General features: G+C 37.7%; 2 protein-coding genes across 5 annotated transcripts in view; one reads left to right on the top strand and one right to left on the bottom strand.

Moving 5' to 3' along the window:
- Positions 1-774: 774 nt before the first annotated feature.
- On the bottom strand, positions 775-11,544 carry LOC139766250 (copper homeostasis protein cutC homolog). 4 transcript variants are annotated; one of them, XM_071694640.1, is made up of 6 exons: positions 11,499-11,544; positions 7,899-8,072; positions 6,634-6,805; positions 6,333-6,442; positions 3,914-4,084; positions 775-990 (listed from the first exon to the last, which is right to left on the bottom strand). In XM_071694640.1, the coding sequence occupies exons 2-6, from the start codon at positions 8,069-8,071 to the stop codon at positions 873-875; spliced, it is 744 nt and encodes a 247-aa protein (XP_071550741.1). In that variant the 5' UTR covers position 8,072; positions 11,499-11,544; the 3' UTR covers positions 775-872. The 4 variants fall into 4 exon arrangements, with proteins under 4 accessions (XP_071550741.1, XP_071550742.1, XP_071550739.1 ...); XM_071694641.1 differs by having other exon boundaries at positions 11,310-11,511; XM_071694638.1 differs by having other exon boundaries at positions 11,447-11,502.
- A 56-nt stretch (positions 11,545-11,600) lies between these two features.
- The window catches only part of LOC139766245 (nucleolar protein 9), a 36,049-nt gene continuing 21,458 nt past the window's right edge, over positions 11,601-26,191 (top strand). The window contains 5 exon segments of the mRNA XM_071694605.1: positions 11,601-11,918; positions 19,602-19,834; positions 20,309-20,422; positions 23,990-24,127; positions 24,129-24,237. Coding sequence (XP_071550706.1) covers positions 11,735-11,918; positions 19,602-19,834; positions 20,309-20,422; positions 23,990-24,127; positions 24,129-24,237 — 778 coding nt within the window. The 5' untranslated portion in view covers positions 11,601-11,734.

Raw genomic sequence — 26,191 nt, forward strand, 5'->3', positions numbered from 1 at the left:
TACATTTAATCATACCGCTCCTCACATATAACTCATTTCCACTGTCTGGGTTCTCGACCACTGTGATTCCCTCTTGAATATTCTATACTGTGGTGAGTATGTATAAAAAAACATACACCTTTCTTTAATTTTTTGTGTTTGCAGTAATCATGTCTTCACTCCTTATAAACCATTCATCCACCATTCCTGCTATAAAAGTACTTTGTCCTGTCCTTCTTTAAGTTTCTTGTTTAATTTCATGTTAAGTCCTCTAGTTTTTCTATCCCTGAGTCTTGCAAAGAAGTTTACTTTCCTTATCATCAGTTTGAAATCTTAAATTTTGTGTTCAGGTTATCCCTCAGTGTTCTGTCACTAGGTGGGCAAATTTAAGGATTCTAGCCTTTACCAGTAACTTGCTCTCTTAATTCTGTTACCATCTTTGTTGCCCTTCTCAATTCACTCTTATGCTTCCTTAGGTGTGGTGACCAAACTTGGAAAGCATATTCTGTATTTGACCTAAAGTAGGATATGAATAGCTTGCTAAATATATCCTTATCCATATAACCAGAAGCAGGGAAATGATGGACTCCTTTGGAGTGAGAAGTTTCAGTGAGACTGTAGTACCTTACTTACACTGACTGACAGTGACGCAGCCTCACCGAAAAAGACTTCATACTGACCAAAGAGCAAATCTGGACAACCAGAATTAAAGGAAAAGGGTTGGCTATCCCCAAACTTGAACCAAATGGCAAATGTTTTTCTTGTAAAGTTTTGATTGGTATTAAATGTCTTAACTAATTTGTAAGTAGATTTAATTGATAGTTAACTTAATCACTGTACTATAGTTAAGAGAACACTTAACACAAAGCATTGATTAAATTTGTACAGTCTTTTCAGCTTACTATCATCGCTCTCTTTATAGCTTGCACTTCCTCTGAAGATGCTACCCAAAGAACATTGTCACTTCCATTACCCATCTTGGCTCCACCAATCTCTTCAGTGCCAAACACCCTGGAAAGAAAATTTTGTTTATTACTAATATAGATTTATTACAGTTTTACATGAAGAATGAGTTTATGCAAGAGGAGACATTTATGAGGATAGCAACAAACAATATGCCATCAATTAGTGAAGTAAGTAAAAAGTTGTAATTTGGAAAAATTTTACCCTCTATAGAAACATAACATGATAAATATCAAGCAATATGAAGCAGTTGAAAGTACTTAAACATTGTCTACTGGAGCAGTAAAGCGTTTCTATCTATCTGTATCTGATGCCTGTTCCCTTCGGGAACTTTCTGAGAGGGGGTGGCCACAGCAAGTGAGTCTCCAAAACTGGTGAACTCCAAGTTCTGCTTCTTAGCCTTTTAGGGTTTCATCCTTAACAGGCCACTGGCAGAGGGCAACTCTGGTGCAGTTTTTCCAGATGTTCCTACCTAATGTTCCTTCCGACCATTACTGCCTAATGATTCAACCTACTACTACAGTCTATGGTTCCCATCATTTTGCCAAAAGGCAGGGCTAGTATAAAGCACTCTGCAGGAGAATCTGGTGTTATGAAGAAAGAATTGTGTGAGTTAAGTGTTGAGAGTTATTTGTTACAAGAAAAGATTTTATGTTTGAGGACAGAATGCCAGCAGTCTACATTTGGGTGCAGCAGAAAGAAAGAGAAAAGAATTTTAAATGTAAATTATAACATAGTAAAGGGAAAAGGTGTGGTGATGGTAAGACAAGTGGAGGTACAGTGGAATGGTTGCAATGAGAAAGGTTATTATTGTGAGTTAGGAAAGGGCACAGTAATTAATGAAGGAAACAGTAGTAGGTTACGATTACTGTGGTGAGAAGAAAAAAGTTAGGAAAGGGTATAATAATTATAGTAGTGAAAATATACCTGCCCTGAAGAGTGATGTTAATGGTGACTGAGAGATGTCTGTAATGAAAATTATGAAAAGATGCAATTATGGTGAGGGAAAGCTGGTTTTGGTGAGGGGAAGTTTAAAAGATAAAGGTAGTTGGCTTTAGCAAGGGTGGGTTATAAATGATGAAGAGTGATGTGGTAATGGTGAGAAAGATTTTATTCAGAGAATGGAGGTATTGATTTGTGTGGGAGTTCCTACCTACCTATGAATGCCTATGACAGGATCTGGTGAGCACTTGGACAAAATAATTGCTATTATTTCTTTGGCTATGAATCTTTTTGTTTTCTATATCCAACATTGCTCTACCAGCTCATATGAACACAACTTTACGAGTTTGGATGGTATAAACTGTGTTATTTTGGCTAATTTCAGATGTAACATTCACCCTTCTTTCACCATGTTTGTAATATTCAATGGCATTTACCTAATGCTTAAGCATTTAGCTTTCTCTGCTTTTAAGCCACTGGCATTACTTTATATTATCACTTTATTCTCGTGTACATAAAACTATTGGGTTACCTGATTGAGTGTGAGAGTCTGATCATGATTATGTCAGTGACTGAACTAAATAGAAATTGGAGGTAAAGCACCATGCATCCTAACTGCACAGAAATGGTTAGATGGCAGATTTTTTGAAAAGTGTACCTCAATATATTTTACAGCTTGATAGTAATATGTTAAATGAATGCTTTTAAGTGCAGCATTACAGTATTTTATTTACTTAGATGTGGCCTCTGAAGATAAAGCTAGTGGATGTGAATTGTGCCACCCCAAGGACTTTTTTCTTCACCCAGTCATGGATAGAAGTCCACATCAAGGCCAGGCCTTAATTGAAATAAAGAGAGAATTATGAAGCAGACAAAGGAAAGCATTTACAAATTTTTGAGGATGTGAATAACATTTCTTTTGAAATGTGCTAGGTCATAGGTATTGGGAAAGACATGAGAAGGTAGAGAGTTCCAAAGTTTCGACGTGTAGGGAAAGAAGCAGGTATCAAAATGGCCAATGGCTACACAATAATTATGTGACACAACAGCTTTCTGAGTACTGCATGATCTAGCTGGTGGTAGGGGCATACAAGCAGCCAGCTCTTGCGATCGAAAACCAAAGTTCCTATAGAAGAGGGAAAGTGAACCAAACTTGCAGCGTTGGGCAAGGGGGTTACGTTTGGATGCTAGCCTGAGACAGTTTATAAGTAAGACAGCTTTCGACAACTCAAGTAAGGATACAAGCTCAAACCACCCCAAATGTGAGAGCAGTGCTCCATACAACGACAAATCAATCCCTTGTATAAATGGAGCATTTGTCAAGAAGTTTCGACATCAAAACAGGACACCCAGTTTCTTAGAGGCAGACTTTGCTATTCCTGTAATGTGAGGTTTCCAAGAAAGAGGATGTTGCAGTAATACCAAGTATGTTCACTGAGTCAGGTGGAATGACAGAACCTTCAGAGGAGAGGCAAGAGTTGTGAGAAATGAGAGATGGTTGGAAACTGGGTCTTGGAGGCATTAAACTTAAGATTTTGTCTAGCCAATAGATATCCTGTTTCAATCTGAGATTACTAAGAAATAGAGTTTTTATTCTCTATTTCAAGTTATATATTATTAATTCTTAAATCTGATGCACCTATTATGAAAAATAATTATTTTTGGTAATACAGTATGCATCACTGGAACACGATGATAAATTCTTTGGATGGTGCTTTATATCATAGAAATGCAATCATACATGTTCTGAATCATTTTTTGGATGCATCATTGGAATGTGAGCATATGTTTTTTGGTTAAGTCTATATGTATGCATTGTCAGAATATCAAGAGTATTAATGGTGAGTGAAGTTACATAATTATTAAGAGAAGTTGGTTATGAGTGCTATAGTGAGGGAGAAAGAGTACATGATCAAGATGCTTGGGTGAGACTGTGCCCTTGCCAATTCACATTACACCAAAAGGTTTATATTATATCATTATGTGAGTACACACCAAAATTTCATGTATATATAATTAAATGCCATACCTGCATACTCTAGCAGAGGCATGGCACTGTGTAACTCCTGTGAGAGATATAATGTTTGTGACATTATCTGATTTTATTCCAGCCCCTGCCATGATTACAATGCGCCCTTTTGCTGCTGTCACTAATTGAGCCAGGTTGTTGCATCCCTCAAGAGCTGTTGCTTTTCCTCCACTGAAAGAATTAATATACATTTCTGAATTTTACTGTAAAACACAGTAATTTCACTGGTCAACTTACAAACTATCAATGAAAGCATGCTTAAATCATTTATCTCCATCTGTTGTTTCAAACTATCAATGAAAGCATACTTAAATAATTATTCTCCCTGTCTGTTATGTTTAACTATTTTCCAGTTTAATTAGGGTGGATCAAGTGCACACATACACCTTCTTTGGGGCATTTTAGCAGTGGATGGAACCATGGAAGCAGAAGTGAGTCACAGGATGGGGGAGGGGGCAAAAGTTCTGGGAGTGTTGAAGAATGTGTGGAAGGCGAGAACATTATCTCGGAGCAAAAATTGGTATGTTTGAAGGAATAGTGGTTCCAACAATGTTATATGGTTGTGAGGCATGGGCGATAGATAGGATTATGCGGAGGAGGGTGGCTGTGTTAGAAATGAGATGTTTGAGGACAATATGTGGTGTGAGGTGGTTTGATTAAGTAATGAAAGGGTAAGAGAGATGTGTGGTAATAAAAAATGTGTGGTTGAGAGAGCAGAAGAGGGTGTATTGAAATGGTTTGGTCACATGGAGAGAATGAGTGAGAAAAGATTGACAAAGAGGATACATGTGTCAGGTTGAGGGAACGAGAAGTGGGAGACCAGATTGGAGGTGGAAGGATGGAGTGAAAAAGATTTTGAGTGATCGGGGCTTGAACATACAGGAGGGTGAAAGGCATGCAAGGAATAGAGTGAATTGGAACAATGTGGTATACTGGGGTCAACGTGTTGTCAATGGATTGAACCAGGGCATGTGAAGCTTCTGGGGTAAACCATGGAAAGTTTTGTGGGGCCTGGATGTGGAAGGGGAGCTGTGGTTTTGGTGCATTACACATGACCGCTAGAGACTGAGTGTGAATGAATGTGGTCTTTGTTGTTGTTTCCTAGCGCTACCTCGTGCACATGCGGGGGGAGGGGGGAGTCATTTCATGTGTGGCGGCAGGAATGGATGAAGGCAGCATATATGAATATGTACATGTGTATATATATATGTATATGTCTGTGTATGTATATGTATACGTTGAAATGTATAGGTATGTATATAAGCATGTGTGGGCTTTTAAGTATGTACATGTGTATGTGGGTGGGTTGGGCCATTCTTTCGTCTGTTTTCTTGCACTACCTTGCTAACGCGGGAGACAGCGTCAAAGTATAATAGAATAAATATATATATTATACATATGTGGATACTCTTTTTGTTACCACACCTCTCTCTCTTACCCTTTCATCACTAACTCTATCAAACCACTTCACAACACATATGGTCCTCAAACATTTCATTTTCAACACATCCACCCTCATCCACACATACTTATCTACAGCCTATGCCTTGTCTCTGTATAACATCTTTGGGACTATTATGCCTTCAATCATACCCATTTTTCCACACATTGCTCGGTGCTGCCTTTGCCTCCTAACCCACTTCCACTGCCTTGTACAGTCCTAGGTAATGAAAACAATTCACTGCTTCCAAATTTTCGCCATTCAAACTCACATCCCAACTAACCTGTCCCTTTACTAAAACAAATAACCTTGACTTTATTTACATATACTCTCAACTTCCTCCTTTCACACACTTTTGCTGATTTTATAGTATCATGAGTATGTTATTGTGTTTTTTAGGAGAAGAGATTTCATTGGAATATGTTGAGAGTCCATAATGAGGCAGGGCTGGACTGATGCAGTAAGAGTGGATTTTCTTTCATATCTATCATTGTTAGTTCCTCTGGGTCTTTTGATTCACTGGGTTGAAGAAAGAGTCAGTTTTCAGTTTTTCTTTCTGTGATTAGCTTAGTGATGGTGGTATGTAAAGTTTGGATTTGTTCTCTAATTTCAGGTGATAGTGAGGGGTTGTGTCTTGAGCTGGTTTCTTTGCTTTATGAAATTAGAAATTTGTGTTACATTTCTCGTGTGTCCTTTGTCATGTGCTTTTTGCTTGACTTCTGTGGCAGGAAGTAAGTATACACACACCCTTCGTGCCCACAGTGCTATTACCTTAACAAAGACACTGCGTGCTTACTACTTGATTGCCCTGCTCTCTCTGAACACTGATCTACACACATTGCTATACCCTATAATGTATAGCCAAGATTGGTGGACATGGCCAGGTTCTTGAGTGCTGCAGGAGCCTCATAAAGACAAAAGGGACTCCTGGGGCAGGAAGGAAGTAGTAAGTATGTATATACTTGCATACATACATACCTCGTTAATATCCTTTGAAATCCCAGTTCTATGATGGTCTCTAATCCATTAATAGGATTCTGAAGAAGGTCAAACGCTCTGTGAAATGTACATGGCAGACCACCTGCTGTCTGTAAGTAAAGCAGTGTGAGATGAAGTTTTAAACACAAGCATATATTGTATTTCAGAGGACTATGTACACAAGTATAAAGTCATATGTACTTTGAAAGGGAATAGATTATTAATAATAAAATTTCTGCACACACTGCCCTTAAGTGTATTAGAGAACAATTATACTATTGTAAAATGAGCATCCACTTACCTCTCGAAAACGTTTACAGAGCTTTTTGTCGATTGTGCCATTAGTGTCCAATGCACCAAAAACTAGGCCATCTGCTCCAGCTGTTTTTAATGTCTCTGCATCATTCAGAATTACCTCAGCTTCACCATCTGAATACACCATAGGACCCCCTCGTGGACGTATCATACAAAACCTATAACATGATAATATGTGTACTGAAAAAATACTGATTGGGTTTTTCAGACTTTCAAACATTTCTTCACCAAATGTCCCAGACTGTGGAAGCCCTATCAGAATCATTTTACCACAACTAAAGATAAGGAACTGTGTGTAGACTTTTGTATGCTGTGGATAATAATGGAAATCTGAAATCTTCAAGAACTATGTATTACGGTTATTTTTAGAAGACCTGCAGGTAATACAATGCAGCTTTTGAAGAGACAGGCATTTCTTTGGCCTTCTTAGCCACTGTTTTCCCTTGCAGGATCTACTGGCTAATCATGATAAGTTTTACAGCATCAAGGACAGAGTTTCTCCTTAAATGAAAAACATATCAAACCGGCATTTGTAAAGCAGTAAGTGACAGAATGCTCAGTCTATCTTGAACTTGGACTTTCCTCTATCCCTTGGACAAAGGCAGATGAAATCACTTTTCCTTAGGCCTTGCATCCAATTCAATGGGATTTGGTGAGATTTATCCATGTTGAATTCATCCTCCCTCCATCATGTAATTGTGGAAAGTTTGCTTAGTCTCCACAGATTTTTATCCATACCTGTCATCATAGGTTGCAGTGAGTGGTTATCACTGGAAAATACTGAACACTGAACTTGTCATAATCAACCAATGCTTTTGGACTGATCAACCTTTTCTTCTTGTATACACAAGAAAAGTAAAAGTTGCCAAACATTTGATGACTAACCTCCATACACAGTCGCCAACAATGCATCCATTTCCTTGACAGTAGAAATTGCTGGCTACCGAGGTGATTTATTTTAGAGAAAATATAATAGTCTGCTATTTGGTTTAGAAACCAGTTTTGTTCATCTTTTGTTTGCAGACCTGCTGAGGAAGTTGCCAGATGCATGACAACAAAGCTCCGTACACAGTTGCAAGTAATTCATCAGTTTTATTGGCAAAATGAAAAAAAAGACTATATAATGATAAAGCATTTTAGAGTTGAGATAACTTTGTGTATCGGTTTCCATTTTGAGATAGTGTAATCATGAAAAAGGTTTCCATTTTGAGATAGTGTAATCATGAAAAAAAGTATAATCTGTTAACATACACTTCCACATGCTTGCTGATACGGTTTTTGACACCAGCAAGAAGGCCAGGTGTTGGAGTTAGGCCACCCTCTGAGAGTGCTAAGCATAACTCTAAGCGATCTGCTCCTCCTTCAGCAGCTGCTATGGCTGACTCTAGAGAATCGACACACACCTCCAGCTGTCGTCCAGTCATCCTGATAGATATTAAGAAGGTTAGTTTTTGGGAAGACAATATACTGTATGTGCTTCTCTCTTTCTCATGATCAACAACAGTGTATGCATAAATGAAGAGAATACAAGATGAAAATGCTTGAAATAAGCAAAGAAAAAATGCGAAGAGCTGAGAATAAAAATGCTGGCAAAGAAATAATGGAATCTCATAGAAGGGAAAGTGATATAAAGCACAGAACACATCGCAAAAGTCATATTCTCATACGAGTAAAGAACAAACAATTTGGATCAACCTTTTAACATGGAAGAAAAAGCGACTTAAGAAAATATGCATGATGCTGATTGACTAGTATGAATTATAATTCACTTTAAGATATAAAAAACTTTGAATGATGAAAGATTTATCAGTAAGATAAGAATACCAGTACATATAGCCACTGTAAGCAGAATCAAATGAATTAAACAACAGACCAATTTCGAAAACTTAGCAACAGAAGCTGATAGAATTAAATCTATTTTAAAAGTCTAGGGAAACCAGTGATGCTTCTGATGAGATGAAGCACTGATCAAATTTAGCAAGTTTCCACAAAATGGCATTTCTAATACATATACATTAAAGAGGAGCTAAGCTAACATCAAAGCAGTATACACCATTCAGCCCTACATCACTTATGTAATTAAAATTATTGAAAGAATGGTAAAATACAAATACTTGGAAATTTGATCAACAACAGTTATAGATATAGATATGAAGGCCGACATGAATTTGTGTCATGTAAAAGTACACACACAAATCACTAAAGTAGCCTTTATGAAACTTTTGCCACTCTTAGTTTACTAGAACAAGATTTATGGAAATAGCAAGAAAACATAATGCACACTTTCTCAAAGCATATAACAAATAAACCACAGTTTTACTAAAGATTAGTGAGACAAAATATTAAAGGTAAGATATGAAGATGGGTCAAAGAGTCTTTAACCAAGTGGAAATTTAATTATTAACAAATGCAATCATGTCTAATGAATAGGACATTCTCTTGAAGGTGCTACAAGAAACGGCTTCCCATCACTGCTGACAGTGCTAAAGTATCTGTAATAATTTTAAGACTTTCCCTTCCTTTTGGAAGCATGCCTTAATGTAGCCCATCCCTAAGAAAGGAGACTGCTCTAACCCTTCCAACTTTTGCCCCATTCCTCTCAATTCTGGTTTCTCCATAGTTTATAAAACTCTTCTTGACTTTCTTAAAAAAAAACCTGGAATTCCAATCCTGTCTTTCTGATCTCCAGTAAGGATTTCACAATGTAGGGTTGAGCGGTACTCTTCAATGTGACTCATTTCCTTGGTCCTCTCTCAAAGATTTTAGTGAAAAAATTTTCTGAGCCCTCAACATCTCCAAAGCATTTGTCAGGATTGAATAAGTTCGCTTTTTAAAAATACCTTCCTTTGGTTTTTCTGTTTCTCTCTGGCTGTTCCATTGCAATAGTCATTAATAAGGCAACTTCCCCTTTCTATCCTATCAGTGGTGTTCCTCAAGGTTCTGTCCTATTACACTCTCTCTCTTCTCCCAATAAGTGATATTCTCTCTTCTACTTTTAATTCTACTCACATGTATGCTAATAATTCCACTTTACATACATCACTTCAGTTTTCCTTCACTCTTCCTAATACTCATTCACTTTCTTATACTGAACATATTTCCTCTCTCAATTTGGTCATAAGCAACATCTCAGAAAGGAGGAACAGTGACTTAGTTAAATTTTACAGTGTTAAAACAATTTCTCCCTATGTCTATATCTGTTCAAATTCAAAATACTACCATTCAACCCTTTAATAACATAAACATGGGTATAAGCATATTTTTCTTGTGACCAGCTACTTCAGCTGTTTTATTCATCCCAGTATAAATTACCACTTGCACAACTGGGGTGGCTCTTCCTTCACGTCTCTCTTAACCAGAGTAGAATCAAAAGCCTTCCACTTAATTCTTTAAGCATCACTTTTCATCAATCATACATTTTGTATGCAGCAATTTTACTGCTTTTTTCTCAGTTCTATGTGTATTATTTAGCCCACTCCTCTCATGAGCTGTCTACGTTTCCCAGCCTTCAAGGCTTGAACTCATGGCACATGTCTGGTTGCTCCTTTCCACAATTTCTACAAATATAGAAATGGTCAATAGTGATTGACCATTTAGATTTGATACCTCTTTCTATCCTTAAACAGCTATAGAATTCTTTTCCCCCTTTTTTTCCCATCTTTCCCTCTTTTTGTAACCTTTCTATCGTAAGGGTCAGGTCTACAAATACCTGCAAAGCCCAGACTAATTTCTGCTCGTTTTCTCACGGTATTTATTTCAACCAAGATATCCTTTTGATTTGGGAATATTTTGTCTGTGCCATGTTGGTCTTTTTGGAAAAAAAGGAAGATATAATCAGTTGTTTATAGACAGATGTAATCAGTTGTTCATAGATAATGCTAGTAATATGACTGGATCTGAAAGCAAAGAAAAAATGAGAAAATACCAGACATCATTTTTAAGTGGGTAGATTTTCTTTTTTCTGAACTCAGAAGAATCTTATCAGAATTCAATAAAAAATTGTCACGGAATGATTAACATTGTACACCTTGCACAAAGAGTACTGTATGGTACCTTAGTCAACAAGGTTATAACTTCCCCATAAGGTATCAGTATATCCAGAATATGCAAGAAAGAACATAATGCGAATTGGTTATTCAAATATGAAGAGGACCTCTTAAAATCTGATGGTCTTCTTATACCACCAACATTAGAGTTAGTTCCAGTCGAGTGCTATGACATCAACCTAAGTTAGTATTCTACTTGCAGGCCATCATGGCAGATTTGTAGTAGGCGAAATAAAACTCAGAAGACCCTAGCATGGAAAAGGGTACATTGAGTGGCAGGCAGGGAGGATATTCATTACCGAGTGACTGTAGAAGGAAAATATATTTCTATCTCGTGTCTTAAGAACATTGATCTTAAGATAAGAGTAAAAGCCACTCGTACTTTGTGGTACTCTATCAGTTCATATCATCACCGAAATAGCTTTAGAAAAAAAAAAAGTTCCACCTTTTCGCTTGAAGCACTATGCTAAGACGAACTAATGAATATAAATTAAAGTTGGATTGGTGGCAGCCAATAATATCTGTTCTGGCAATACTGGGAGGAATGTTTTAGAATTATCTTGAAAGGTTATTAGACAAGCTTAGGTGAGAGGGGTGACGGCAATCTTTACTGTACCAAGTCTCAAATCATCTTCCAGCTGAGTCTACGGTCCTAAAACATTTTGTATATCATTACTAGTTCAGAGTGTTGGTCATCATTATGCCTGATGTCAGTCATAATTCAGTACATTCAGTTAGTCTTTCAACGCTTACAAGAGTTGAATTTTTTCAAAATGACAATAACAAGCTGACATGTGTGACTCGCCTGACCAGTTGTTCGTCTACGGGCGTCAAGTGCTACCTATAATTTCATTTTACATTTATCTCTATAGATATTGTACAAAATACTATTTTTTATTATGTAACTGAAGCAGTTTTGGCATAGAATCTATCTCTATCATATACCAGTCTTTTTATAATGCTGAAAATATTTGAATGAGAATTTTTTATCATAATTCGTTCTTGGAACTACATTTGTTGGTGTAACAATACAAAGTAAACATGGACCGCAAGGTGCAACCGCAAACGAATTACAAGAAAAAGAATAAGGGAAATTTCCTTCGACAGACGAAGCGAAATGGAAAAAAGGGCATATTTGGCAAAGGAAATAGATTATCTGAAGAAGAATATCATTACTATTTGCGTGTATATGAGCAACTGAAACATACAGATGGACTAGAGAAGGGTATGTACAAAACATTAAGTCGGAAAGACTTCACTGAAATGAGAATATTTTGCAAATTTACTTAGTTTACAGATGCGATTATTCTTTGATTTTATAGTGCAGACGAAAGACATGGCAGTGGAGTCACAAAGCTCATTCACTTGTTATCGCCTTTAGAAAGTGCCTTTTAAGTAAGTTAGGTTCCGTTGTGCTAAGTTTATAATGGGACTGGGGACTGTCAAAGATTGGTAGTGTTGCAATCATAACCACGCCACTCTATTAACCCTATTTACTGGAATCTAATAGAATTTCGTTAAATATAGTTTAAGGACACCGCTGAAGTAACTTACGGAAGTGGAAAGAAAGCGTAATAGAATTTCATGTTAGTGGAAGGATTATAAGGGAGAAGGAAATTGTTGGGGTTAGATGATAAATAAGAATTGTAAAATACCATTAGATATGAAAATAGGGAAATAATTTTATTTTAAGACAATAGATGTTGGTTCTACAATAGGTGAAATTTCTTAGTAAAATTGTGCTATGCTTAACTATGTCATGGACCATTCCATTCAGAAGGCAAACACAGTTCAGATGTCTATAGAGACATTAGAATGTTACCCTGAGTGGGGTAAGTTTTATTAGCAGTAAGTGGATCCCCATATCTTTATAGACTTTTGAACTTGTCCAAGTTATTTGCAAAACCTGGATTCAGTCAGATTCAGAAATTCTGGTGTGTGGCAGCATTCATTGGAATGCATCATTGATAAAGGAATTTAGGCACTTCTAGACCCTCCAGGCAAGTTTACTTGTATTACAGATTTGTTAATTTTGTATATCAACCTGAAAACTGAATGAAGCTCGGGAAAATATGAACTAGCACCTGATGATTCATTTTTGTTGGTTGTCCACGGGATTGTCACATTTATTGTTTTCATATGTAGTGGAGGGGCATTTGAAAATGATGTCAGGAAGCCATAGGTACCCCTCCTATTCATTTGCTATCCTTTAGATTTGGATGAAAGTGTTACCAATGCCTTACTAACATGCTAAGCTGCTTATATTGAGTTTTTTGTACTCTAAAATTTCCCTCAGATTCAAAGCCCTGCCCACTTTATAAGAACTTATGTTTGATGAAGTTGGAGTTGCTACACATAAAATCCTACACTCACAGTCATATCTTCACAGTGTAAGAACTCCATTGGTACCAGTTTCATGAAATTGTCAAGAAAAGCACATCCATGTTCTGAAATGTTATATGTAATTAAGCTTTAAACACCTCAGTGGAAGAGATTTAGACTTTAAATAAAATCCTGAAATATATCAGAATAACAGTGAATTTCCTCCTCACTGTCTGTGTTAAAATGAGGTAGTAGAACAAAATTTGGGATAGAAAGGGGAAAGCTTTGTAGCCAATCAAAGAAAAAATGATTATATTGTCTAAGAACTCTTACTAGATTGGTTTCTATCCGCACCAAAATACAACTCAGATTTTTTCACTTGTAAGATGAAAGAACATCATATATGAGTAATTGAACAACCAGGAAGCAAATGATGCAGGACTCACATTATCCAGGGAGGAGTAAACTTGTGGCAAGAGAATATTCTTCAAAGAGCAGCAAGCATTTTACTTCCAGGTGTTAAATTTCAATAAGTGCTGTTTTACCACTTTTATGTTGTGTGTAGATGCAATAGGTTCCTTGTTTATGAGCACAACCTTTACGTTTCAAATGCTATTGAAGATGTTTGTAGATTCATTGTAACATTTGTTGTTATTAAATGTATTTCTTGGCTCAGGCTGTTGGTTCAGTGACCATGCTTTTAAAACTTAAGAAGCTGTTGGTTAGAGAGCCATGCAAGTCAGTATTCAAAATGACTTTTAGCACTGGCAAAATGCAGTTTGTGAAATATGACATCATTATTCTGTGTATACTTACATTTACTTATGCCCATTGAAGATTATTTGCTTCCATGATGTAGCCGTCAATCATCAGTGAAGATAATTCTGTTCTGTGTTATCTGAGAGGATGCTTACACTTTATGAAGTATGGTGGGGGAGGCAGAGGTGGATAGTCTGTCTCCGTACAGATAGAAAATGAAAAAGGAAAATTAAAGTCGGTTTTTTGTCAAAATCAGTGTTTTAGAAAAATTTTCTAATCTGATATAGACCCTAAAATTAATCTCCATATAGTACTAGTGCTATCAGCAGAAAAACAGTGCAACACATTGGTCATGTAAAGTTTAAATTTCAAAATATAGTAATTGTTAATTAATTCTTAAATGGGCCAGTAAAGCCTCAAAAATTGAAATTCAATACCAAACACTGCATTAAGGGTGAGGCACTAAAGACTAAGAAGTGGCACTTGAGTTCACTAGTTATAGAGACTATTGCTGTGACCACCCTCTTGAGGGAGTACCAGTAGGAACAGGCATCAGAAATATAGCTAGATTGATAACATGGATGACTTCCATTTATTATAATAAGGATAGGGCAGCATCAGACAGCAGTCATATTCTTATAGAATACCACAGATGGTGCATCTATCTATCTATCTATCCCACCAATGATTGCTGCAGCAGCATTAAAGTCTGCAATGTATTCATAAATAACTGTAAATAACTATAGCCAAAAATCAGTCGGTGGATGGTGGGAAACAGCCAAATTGTTCAAAAAGGCAGAGAAGAAGTTGGCTGTAGAAAAGTTCCTTTATCTAAGAGACTATAAAATATCACAATATGCTGTATCATGAAAAGTATGCAGAAAATTTAAAAAGGACTGAGTTTGCTACCCAAATCAAAGGTAGATGAAGTGTTCAAGAAAATTGGATAAGGCAGACAGTCAAATCATGTGTAAAGGAATTAAAAGTAGTAAAAATATTTGTTTTGCAACATCAGAAGATAGTGGCTTTTGTAGGCGCTTCACATGCCCTGGTTCAGTACATTGACAGCACATCGACCCCAGCATACCACATCATTCCAATTCACTCTATTCCTTGCATGCCTCTCACCCTCCTGTATGTTCAGGCCCTAGTCGCTCAAAATCTTTTTCACTCCATCCTTTCACCTCCAGTTTGGTCTCCCACTTCTCCTTGTTCCCTCCACCTCTGACACATATATCCTCTTTGTCAATCTTTCCTCACTCATTCTCTCCATATGTCCAAACCATTTCAGCACACCCTCCTCTCTCTCAACCACAGTCTTTTTATTTCCACACATCTCTCTAACCCTTTTATTACTTCATCAAATAACCTCACACCACATATTGTCCCCAAACATTTCATTTCCAGCACATCCACCCTCCTCTGTACACCCTATTTGTAGCCCATGCCTTGCAACCATACAACATTGTAGGAACTACTGTTCCTTCAAATATACCCATTTTTGCTCCCTGAGATAACATTTTCTCTTTCCACACATTCTTCATCGTTCCCAGAACCTTCGCCCCCTCCCCCACCCTGTGACTCACTTCCACTTCCATGGTTCCATCCACTGCTAAGTCCACTCCCAGATATCAAAAGCACTTCACTTCCTCCAATTTTTCTCCAATCAAACTTACATCCCAATTAACTTGAGTGAGTGCCTCCACTTTACTGAACCTAATAACCTTGCTCTTATTCACACTTACTCTCAACTTTCTCCTTTCACACACTTTTCCAAACACAGTCACCAAGTTCTGCAGTTTCTTACTTGAATCAGCTGCTAGAGCTATATCATCGGCAAACAAAAAAGATGTTTTGGAAGGAGATAAATAACGTGCATAAGACAAGAGAACAAAAGGGAACATTGATGAAGGGGGCAAGTGGGGAAGTAATAACATGTAGTGATAAAGTGAGAAGTAGATGGAGTATTTTGAAGGTTTGTTAAATGTGTTTGATGATAGAGTGGCAGATATAGGGTGTTATGGTCAGAGTGATGTGCGAAGTGAGAGGGTCAGGGGGAATGGTTCGGTGGAGAGAAGAGATAGTGAAATCTACAAGGAAGATGAAATTCAACAAGTTGGTGGGTTTGAATGGTATTGCAGTGGAATTTATTAAAAAAGGGGGTGACTGTGTTGTTGATTGGTTGGTAAGGATATTCATTGTATGTATCAAGTATGGTGAAGTGCCTGAGCATTGGCAGAATGCATGCATAGTGCCATTGTACAGAGGCAAAGGGGATAAAGGTGTGTGTTTAAACTACAGGGGCATAAGTTTGTTGAGTATTCCTGGGAACTCATATGGGAAGGTATTGATTGAGAGAGTGAAGGCATATACAGAGCATCAGATTGGGGAAGAGCAGTGTGGTTTCAGAAGTATTAGAGGATGTGTGAATCAGGTGTTTGCTTAGACGAATGTATGTGAGAAATACTTCGGAAAACAGATGAATTTGTATGTAGCATTTATGGCCATAAATCTGGAGAAGGCATATGGCAGGGTTGATAGAGATGCTTTGTGGAAGGTCTTAAGAATATATGGTGTGGGAGGTAAGTTGCTAGAAGTAGTGGGAAGTTTTTACCAAAGATGTAAGATATGTGTATGAAGAGGAAGAGAGGAGAGTGATTGGTTCCCAGCAATTGTCAGTCTGCGGCAGGGTTGTATGATGTCCCTCTGGTTGTTTAATTGTTCATGGATGAGGTGGTTAGGAAGGTGAATGCAAGAGTTTTGGAGAGAGGGGCAAGTATGCAGTCTGTTGTGGATGAGAGGGCTTGGGAAGTGAGTCTATATATATATATATTTTTTTTTTTAATACACTTTCGCCGTTTCCTGCATTTTCGACGTAATGTTAATAACAGAGGACTGAGCCTCTGAGAGAATATCCTCACTTGGCCCTCTTGTCTGTTCCTTTTTTTGGAAAAGTAAAAAACAAGAGGGGAGGATTTACAGCCCCCCGCTCCCTCCCCTTTTAGTCACCTTCTGTGACACGCAGGGAATATGTGGGAAGTATTCTTTCTCCCCTGTCCCTAAGGATAATAATACTTCCCATGTATTCCCTGTGTGTCGTAGAAGGCGACTAAAAGGCGAGGGAGCGGGGGGCTGGAAATCCTCCCCTCTTGTTTTTTTTTAATTTTCCAAAAGAAGGATCAGAGAAGGGGGCCAGGTGAGGATATTCCCTCAGAGGCCCAGTCCTCTGTTCTTAACGCTACCTTGCTAACGCGGGAAATAGTGAATAGTTTGAAAGAAAAGAAAGAAAGAAAACCTTCCAGTGTATGCTCATATATCCATTATTACTCATTTCAACATGACAGAGTTAAATTATCAGCATTTCAGTCTGTGTTCCTTAGGGCATTACGTATTTGCAGTCCAGAGTTTATTGATGAGTTTGAGAAGATATATTGTATTGGATCTAAGTTAAAGTACCCTAGATCTTTCATTGATAAATCCCTTAACTTAGCAAAGAAATCATTTTATAGAGTTGAGCCCAAACCTCCCATTGACACCATGAATCTTTTAGTTCTCCCTTTTAATGATAATTTTACTTTACTCCCCATGCTGCTTAAATCCTTTAATGTAAATGTTGCCTTCAGCAACAATGATATTGTAAAGGATATCTTAATCAGGAATTCACCAGAAAATTCTCCTGGATGCATCTATAAAGTGCCATGTGGAAATTGTGATAAATGGTATGTTGGGCAGACTGGTAAGGATCTTGCTGTTAGACTTAAGCATCATAAATATAGTATAAGAACGGGACAAGAATTAAATGCCTTGTTTAATCACCTTAAAAACTATGATCATTGTATTGACTGGAGTAATGCCATCTCAGATATTAACTCTAACTCTATTACCATGAGAAATATCATTCAGTCTTCTATTATTAAATACACAAAGAATTATAATCTTAATATTAGTGATGGTCGATACAAATTAGATAATTTTATTGTGGATGAAATTTGTGAAATGACTAGTTCATGAATGCTCGTTGTCTGTCTTGGACAATCGCATGTTTACCAAATGGCATCCTAGCTTCGTCTCTTCGATGTATATCAATTGATTGTTTTATTTCTCTCTTGTGTCTCCCCGATGATGTGATTATTACATGGAAGTGCACTTGGGAACTTATCATGTTTCATTTTACCTGTGGACTCATAGGAATATTTTTATATATTTTTTTTTTTTTTTTTTTTTTTTTATACTTTGTCGCTGTCTCCCGCGTTTGCGAGGTAGCGCAAGGAAACAGACGAAAGAAATGGCCCAACCCCCCCCCCATACACATGTATATACACACGTCCACACACGCAAATATACATACCTACACAGCTTTCCATGGTTTACCCCAGACGCTTCACATGCCCTGATTCAATCTACTGACAGCATGTCAATCCCGGTATACCACATCGATCCAATTCACTCTATTCCTTGCCCTCCTTTCACCCTCCTGCATGTTCAGGCCCCGACCACACAAAATCTTTTTCACTCCATCTTTCCACCTCCAGTTTGCCAAGTCTCCCACTTCTCCTCGTTCCCTCCACCTCCGACACATATACCCTCTTGGTCAATCTTTCCTCACTCATTTTCTCCATGTGCCCAAACCATTTCAAAACACCCTCTTCTGCTCTCTCAACCATGCTCTTTTTATTTCCACACATCTCTCTTACCCTTACGTTACTTACTCGATCAAACCACCTCACACCACACATTGTCCTCAAACATCTCATTTCCAGCACATCCATCCTCCTGCGCACAACTCTATCCATAGCCCACGCCTCGCAACCATACAACATTGTTGGAACCACTATTCTTTCAAACATACCCATTTTTGCTTTCCGAGATAATGTTCTCGACTTCCACACATTCTTCAAGGCTCCCAGAATTTTCGCCCCCTCCCCCACCCTATGATCCACTTCCGCTTCCATGGTTCCATCCGCTGCCAGATCCACTCCCAGATATCTAAAACACTTTACTTCCTCCAGTTTTTCTCCATTCAAACTTACCTCCCAGTTGACTTGACCCTCAACCCTACTGTACCTAATAACCTTGCTCTTATTCACATTTACTCTTAACTTTCTTCTTTCACACACTTTACCAAACTCAGTCACCAGCTTCTGCAGTTTCTCACATATATATATATATATATATATATATATATATATATATATATATATATATATATATATATATATATATATATTTATTAATTAATTATACTTAATTGCTGTCTCATGCATCAGCGAGGTAGTGCAAGGAAACAGATGTGGAATGGCCCAACGCACCCACATGCACATATATATACATACACAGACATAAACATATATACACATGTACATATACTTGCTGACTTCGTCCATATCTGTTGCCAGATATGTGTGTATGTACAGTAAAACCAAAAGGAAATGGAAAATACAAAAAGTCAAGTGCTTTTGTATAGATACTTTATCAAGACTGAGCAAATGTCATTAATCAAATGTACTTGACTGTATTTTCTGTTCCCTTCTGGTTTTAACTGCATTTATTGTACACTTGCCACTCATGTACTTTTTATATGTATGTATGTATGTATTTATAGGTTTTGATATTTGTTTAGACTTTTATGCTTGATTTGTATGTAAAGAGTAATGTTTAATTTCATATTATCCAATTTCCTGGAGTATCCACCAAGAGACTATATTATTATGCTGTAATGGAGAACAAAGGATTAAATGCACCCATAATGTCTTACCTATAATGTCTCCTGTAAGTCTACTCTTTGAGATTGTTATTCAGTGTTTAATCAGGCTTTTAAATTTTACAGAGATTCTTGTGCAAAACTTTATTCAAGAACTTAAGCGAGAAGGACAAGAAAAGAGGCTGGCATGTAATCAGATTGTATCACGAATACTGGATGATGCACTGCCTTTTGCTGATACTGCACAAGTTCTGGGTCTGTCACGGATCTTCCTTAAGGATCTCAGGCAAACATGTGTAGATGCATTTGCTTCACATGTCTTGCAGACTTTGCTCACACTTTCATTGAAGTATGCGCAGGTACTACATACTTTATTTTTTTATTTTATTTTTTTTTTTCGCTGTCTCCCTCGTTTGCGAGGTAGCGCAAGGAAACAGACGAAAGAAATGGCCCAACCCACCCCCGTACACATGTATATACATACACGTCCTCACACGCAAATATACATACCCATACATCTCAATGTACACATATATATACACACACAGACACATACATATATACACATGCACACAATTCACACTGTCTGCCTTTATTCATTCCCATCGCCACCTCGCCACACATGGAATAACATCCCCCTCCCCCCTCATGTGTGCGAGGTAGCGCTAGGAAAAGACAACAAAGGCCCCATTATATATATATAATATTTTACTTTTGATGGATAATGAAATTATGCCTGAAGAGTGATACTCATGTTTTTATTTATATTTTTTGATAATTTCTCAAAGGTTAAGGAAGTTGATAACTTGAATTAGTGTTCTGTTTATGATTAGAAAAATGCGGTTCAGAAGCGAAGTAAGGAACCTGATGGAGAGAGTGAAAGCAATGAAGAAATCATTAGCGTTACGGATGAAGAAAAAGAAGAATTTTGCACATTCATGATTAAGGTAGGATTAGAACTCTGTTTAATGTAAGACTACAATAACTTGCTATCTAGCTATCTATCTATCTTTACCTCTGATGCCTGTTCCCTTGGGAACTCCCTCAAGGGGATGGCCACAGCAAGAGTCTCCATAACTGGTGAATTCCAGTGCTGCATCTTAAGCTTTAGTGCCTCACCCTTAACAGGCCACTGGCAGAGGGCAACTCTTGCTCAGTGTTTTCAGAGGCTTCTGTCTAATGTTCCAACCTACCACTTTGATGCAGTGCTCCCACCCATTGTTCCTACTGACTATTTCTACCTAATGTTTCTATTTGCAGCAATATTTAAATGCTCCTACCTGCGATTCCTATCTACTGCTCCTATCATTTTGCCAGAAGGCTGGGCTAGCACATTATGCTCTGCAGTTGAATCTAGAATTACGAAGAATGAGTTGTGTGAGTTAATTTGCTAGTGGATCTGTGTAGGGGGGCAAGTTAAAAAAAAGTTGAATCTTTATAATCTTCATTTATTGGCTTTAGCATGTCATTGCATGTTATGGTAAAGGATCAAATGGCCTTCAGATACATTTTACAGGCTATATATATAAAAAGAAATAATGACAATGAATTGGCAAGGGTAAAACATCATATTATATATATACATATAAAAACGTGTATTAAACTAGAGAAGCAATTTGAATAGTCAGTATTCTCATCATGAAAGAAGTGTGGTAAAGGAGGTAAAAGCTAAAGATCACAAATGATGCTTTTCTGATAAACTGTGTGGATTTTGTTGAGATGTGGTTTTGCATAAGTAACTTTTCTCATGATAATATTAGGTGATAAATTGCTTAGAAGATATTTGCAACTTGGGATACACTGGGAAAGATATAGTTGTTAGGTTAGGTGTTATGAATAGTTGATTATTTTTGTTGTTATGGAGCCATAATATTGGTGGAAAATTATGAAGAATGTTGTGATTGATTTCAGTTTTCGAGGGGCTTTAATCACCTCAAATATTCAGAAATTCATCCACTATGAGATATGGTAATACTTTATAAATATTCAATCCTTTCTTAAGAATTCCAATAGTCCTGTGATGCTCTGAATGTTTAAGTACTGCAGTATCAGTTTAAATGTCTTTTCACGTCTTGTTTACACATGTACCATACTCACTGCTGTCAAACTCTTAAAGTTTTGTGAAATCATTTCATTGATATTTTTGTTGTTTTGCTTGCAAAAATTTTTCATTTTTGGCTACTGTACTGGATCAGTTTTTCATAGAATTTTGCTCTTGATGATGATGATGATATAGGGTAGTAGGAGGAGGAGTTAAGTGGTTTGGAGGATTATAGGAGTGGTTGGCAAGCTTCCAGATGTCAGGAATATCACATAAAAAGATGACATATACAAAGGATTGAGGATTTTACAGGAAAAATTGTACTAGTTGCTGGCAGACTCATTACACACATCCCTCACTTTATGGAGGATCACTGTATGTGATTTCACTGTTATGTGAGGAACCTTCTCCTGCCAGTTCCTCTTTTTATGTGGTCAAAATTCACGACTATGGGGTTCTGTATGGTACAAAATGAGGTTTGCAGGTGGGCAGTGTTGGTCCTATGTGGAGCATGCCAAGTTCCCACTGGCAGGTCAATCTCGCAGTTACCACTGTTGTGTGCAGATCTGTGCTACTTGTGTGATTAGGAAGTACCTGCTGTTGTGATTTTCCTGCAACCCACTAACATGTGATATTCCTACAACCCACTATGTTAGTTTGTTGATATGGCATCCAAATGTTCAGCAGCATCTTCTATTCCAGAACCAGGAGAAATAATATCATAGATTTAATTAACAACATTTATGTTAATCTATGTATGGATTCCTAATATACTAATATGATGAAAATCAGGGTAGAATATGTTTGGGACATTATAACTCACTTTTGCACACATCCCATTTTTCTCTGTGTGCTTATTGGTTTGCTGTATGCAGTTTCTCTGGGCAATGTTTTCTCAGAACATAACCTTGACATAAAGCAAGGTATGATTGTACTTTTATTTTTTTGTATCTGAGGTTCCAGTCATGAACAAAATTCCTGCTTGTGGCCAGTCCCTGAAATGATATATAAAGAAGGGCTGATGAAATTAAGAAAAGAATAAAACAAAAAATAATGTGGGAGTTTTTAAGAAGGCTGATAACCTGCCTTTTATAAGGGGCAGGTTATGACTTCTGGGGAAAAACATGAGAAGATAGAGTTTCAACGTTAAGTGGTGTTTGGAAAAAAAGAGACCGCAGTGACTCGCCCCAAGTTGCTAATGGCCATTCTGAGTATTGCATGGTCTGAATAGTGATAGGGGCAAGCATGCAGCTGGTTATCATGAATATAAATTCAAATATCAGTAGAATAGGAAAGAAAATGAGCTGTGTGGTATGGGAAGAAAGGATTGGCTAAGAGGTTGAGAGTCAGATTGCTTTTCTTCTGATAATATCATCCACAAATGTAGAGCCATAACCTCTCTGGATGTGAGAGCAGTACTTCATGCAAGAACAAATCAGTCCTGTGTAAAATCAGAGTAATCAATTTGAAGGGAAGACTCACTGACATCTAATCCTAGGTTCTTAGAAGCAGACGTAGTTATTTGTGTAATCAAAGATTTTCAAGACAGATGTTGTAGGGATATATATTTTGTTCATTGTTTTGGGATGGAATTATGAAGTGACTGAAGGAGATGGAAAAGTTTTAAGGAGTTTCAAAAAGGAAAAATCAGAGGGATTTGACTTTAGATTCATTAAACTTGACGAGATAATGTCAGCCCCTTTGGGAAATAATATCCAAATCAGAGTTTATAAGGGCTGCTATGAAGATATGAGACAGATTAAGCAAGAGAACTTGTGGTGGATATGAAGGAATTAGAGGGATGCACTACTTAGTTTTCAGCATATGGATGTGTTGTGCTATTTACTGAAGAAAAGCTGATTAATAAAAAGGAGGAAGACGACATGAGATGGGACACAACTTTGAGAGACAGCCTTACTGATGTAGAAAAAGGGGAGAGGTTATTTGTAGCTTGCTTCTAGATTCCCAGAAGGTATGCACATAAGAGACTTATTTCTTAAATTAGTTACATATCAGCTTTAGATACAGTATGTTGTTATGCCACTCATCCCATGTATGGGTATGTGTTGTTTGTCTTGTGAGGGCATCTTGATGGTAAGATGCTGTCCGGGCTAGGTTGAGAGAGAGCCTGAAGTGAGTATTGAGCTGGGGAAACTGCCTGTTTGAAGAATTGCCCAAGATCCTGATAGGCAAAATTTTTTTAGTTTGTAATTATCAACAGGCAACTGTTTTAGCTCTTCTGAGGATAAAATTAGATGATTGTTGCCCAAGGAAAGTATGCCAATGTATTCTTTGTTGTTTTGCTTCTAGATTATGTTTTATTCAGGTAGAAAGATAGCTCATGAATGTCTTTACACCTGATATTTTAAGTAGAAACTGTAAGTCTTATGTCATAAGCTCATTTTGACAAAAATGATTTGAGTGGGTTAATGCATTCATGTTTACTTACATTATGAATGTCTTATTCTCACAGGTTGGAAGATTTGTGTATAATAACTTGGAAGAATTTGTGTGTCACACATATGCTAGTCATGTTATTCGCTCCGTATTAGAAGTATGTTCAGGTGTGGAGGTCCGAGATACAGTGAAGAGCAGCCAGCGATCACATACCTAATCATGCCCTTTTTAAGGATCCAGGGATTTTTCTTACAGTCCCTCCAGAATTGAAACAGTTGCTGCAAGATATGGTTATCAGATTCACCAGGCTACCAAAACTTCCTGGTAAGTCCTTACATTACAGGAGCTTTCACGTAAGTCATTATCTGTCTGTCTGGGTCTTAGATTCTGGTATAAAAATTTTGGAATTTATGGTCATGCTTTACAATCACTGTACATGTCTGTGCATTGAACCTTATGTTTTATTTTTATTATAATTTATTTATTCATATTTATTTATTTATTTTGCTTTGTCTCTGTCTCCCGCGTTAGCGAGGTAGCGCAAGGAAACAGATGAAAGAAATGGCCCAACCCACCCACATACACAATTATATACATACACATCCACACACGCAAATATACATACCTATACATCTCAATGTATACATATATATACACACAGACATATACATATATACACATGTACATAATTCATACTCTCTGCCTTTATTCATTCCCATTGCCACCACCACACATGAAATAACAACCCCTTCATCCCCCAAATGTGTGTGGGGTAGCGCTAGGAAAAGACAACAAAGGCCACATTCGTTCACACTCAGTCTCTAGCTGCCATGTAATAATGCACCAAAACCACAGCTCCCTTTCCACATCCAGGCCCCACAGAACTTTCCATGGTTTACCCCAGACGCTTCACATGCCCTGGTTCAATCCATTGACAGCACGTCGACCCCAGTGTACCACATCATTCTAATTCACTCTGTTCCTTGCACGTCTTTCACCCTCCTGCATGTTCAGGCCCCGATCACTCAAAATCTTTTTCACTCCATCTGTCCACATCCAATTTGGTCTCCCACTTCTCCTTGTTCCCTCCACCTCTGACACATATATCCTCTTTGTCAATCTTTCCTCACTCATTCTCTCCATGTGACCAAACCATTTCAAAACACCCTCTTCTGATCTCTCAACCACACTTTTTATTACCACACATCTCTCTTACCCTATTATTACTTACTCGGTCAAACCATCTCACACCACATATTGTCCTCAAACATCTCATTTCCAGCACATCCACCCTCCTCTGCACAAATCTATCCATAGCCCACACCTTGCAACCATATAACATTGTTGGAACCACTATTCCTTCAAACATATCCATTTTTGCTTTCCAAGATAATGTTCTCGACTTCCACACATTCTTCAATGCTCCCAGAACTTTTGCCCCTCCCCCACCCTATGATTCACTTCCGCTTCCATGGTTCCATCCACTGCCAAATCCACTCCCAGATACCAAACTCAGTCACCAGCTTCTGCGGTTTCTCATACGAATCAGCCACCAGTGCTGTATCATCAGCGAACAACAAGTGACTCACCTCCCAAGCTCTCTCATCCACAACAGACTGCATACTTGCCCCTCTTTCCAAAACTCTTGCATTCACCTCCCTAACAACCCCATCCATAAACAAATTAAACAACCATGGAGACATCACACACCCCTGCCGCAAACCTACATTCACTGAGAACCAATCACTTTCCTCTCCTCCTACATGTACACATGCCTTACATCCTCGATAAAAACTTTTCACTGCTTCTAACAACTTGCCTCCCACACCATATATTCTTAATACCTTCCACAGAGCATCTCTATCAACTCTATCATATGCCTTCTCCAGATCCATAAATGCCACATACAAATCCATTTGCTTTTCTAAGTATTTCTCACATACATTCTTCAAAGCAAACACCTGATCCACACATCCTCTAGCACTTCTGAAACCACACTGCTCTTCCCCAATCTGATGCTCTGTACATGCCTTCACCCTCTCAATCAATATCCTCCCATATAATATCCCAGGAATACTCAACAAACTTATACCTCTGTAATTTGAGCACTCACTTTTATCCCCTTTGCCTTTGTACAGTGGCACTATGCAAGCATTCCGCCAGTCCTCAGGCACCTCACCATGAGACATTTTTTTTTTTTTTTTTTTTTTTTTTTTTTTTTTTATACTTTGTCGCTGTCTCCCGCGTTTGCGAGGTAGCGCAAGGAAACAGACGAAAG

Source organism: Panulirus ornatus, chromosome 57 (genome assembly GCF_036320965.1).
Source record: "Panulirus ornatus isolate Po-2019 chromosome 57, ASM3632096v1, whole genome shotgun sequence".
In the NCBI taxonomy this organism is placed as follows: domain Eukaryota; kingdom Metazoa; phylum Arthropoda; class Malacostraca; order Decapoda; family Palinuridae; genus Panulirus; species Panulirus ornatus.

Excerpts from the sequence above, each read along its gene's own strand:
- LOC139766250 (XM_071694638.1), bottom strand. The coding sequence starts at position 11,487 with ATGTCAGCTTGTTATTGTCATTTTGAAAAAATTCAACTCTT. Across the intron at positions 6,806-7,898 it reads ATCAGCAAGCATGTGGAAGT|GTTTTGTATGATACGTCCAC; the intron begins GTATGTTAACAG and ends ATCATGTTATAG. Across the intron at positions 991-3,913 it reads GCCTCTGCTAGAGTATGCAG|GGTGTTTGGCACTGAAGAGA; the intron begins GTATGGCATTTA and ends TTTTCTTTCCAG.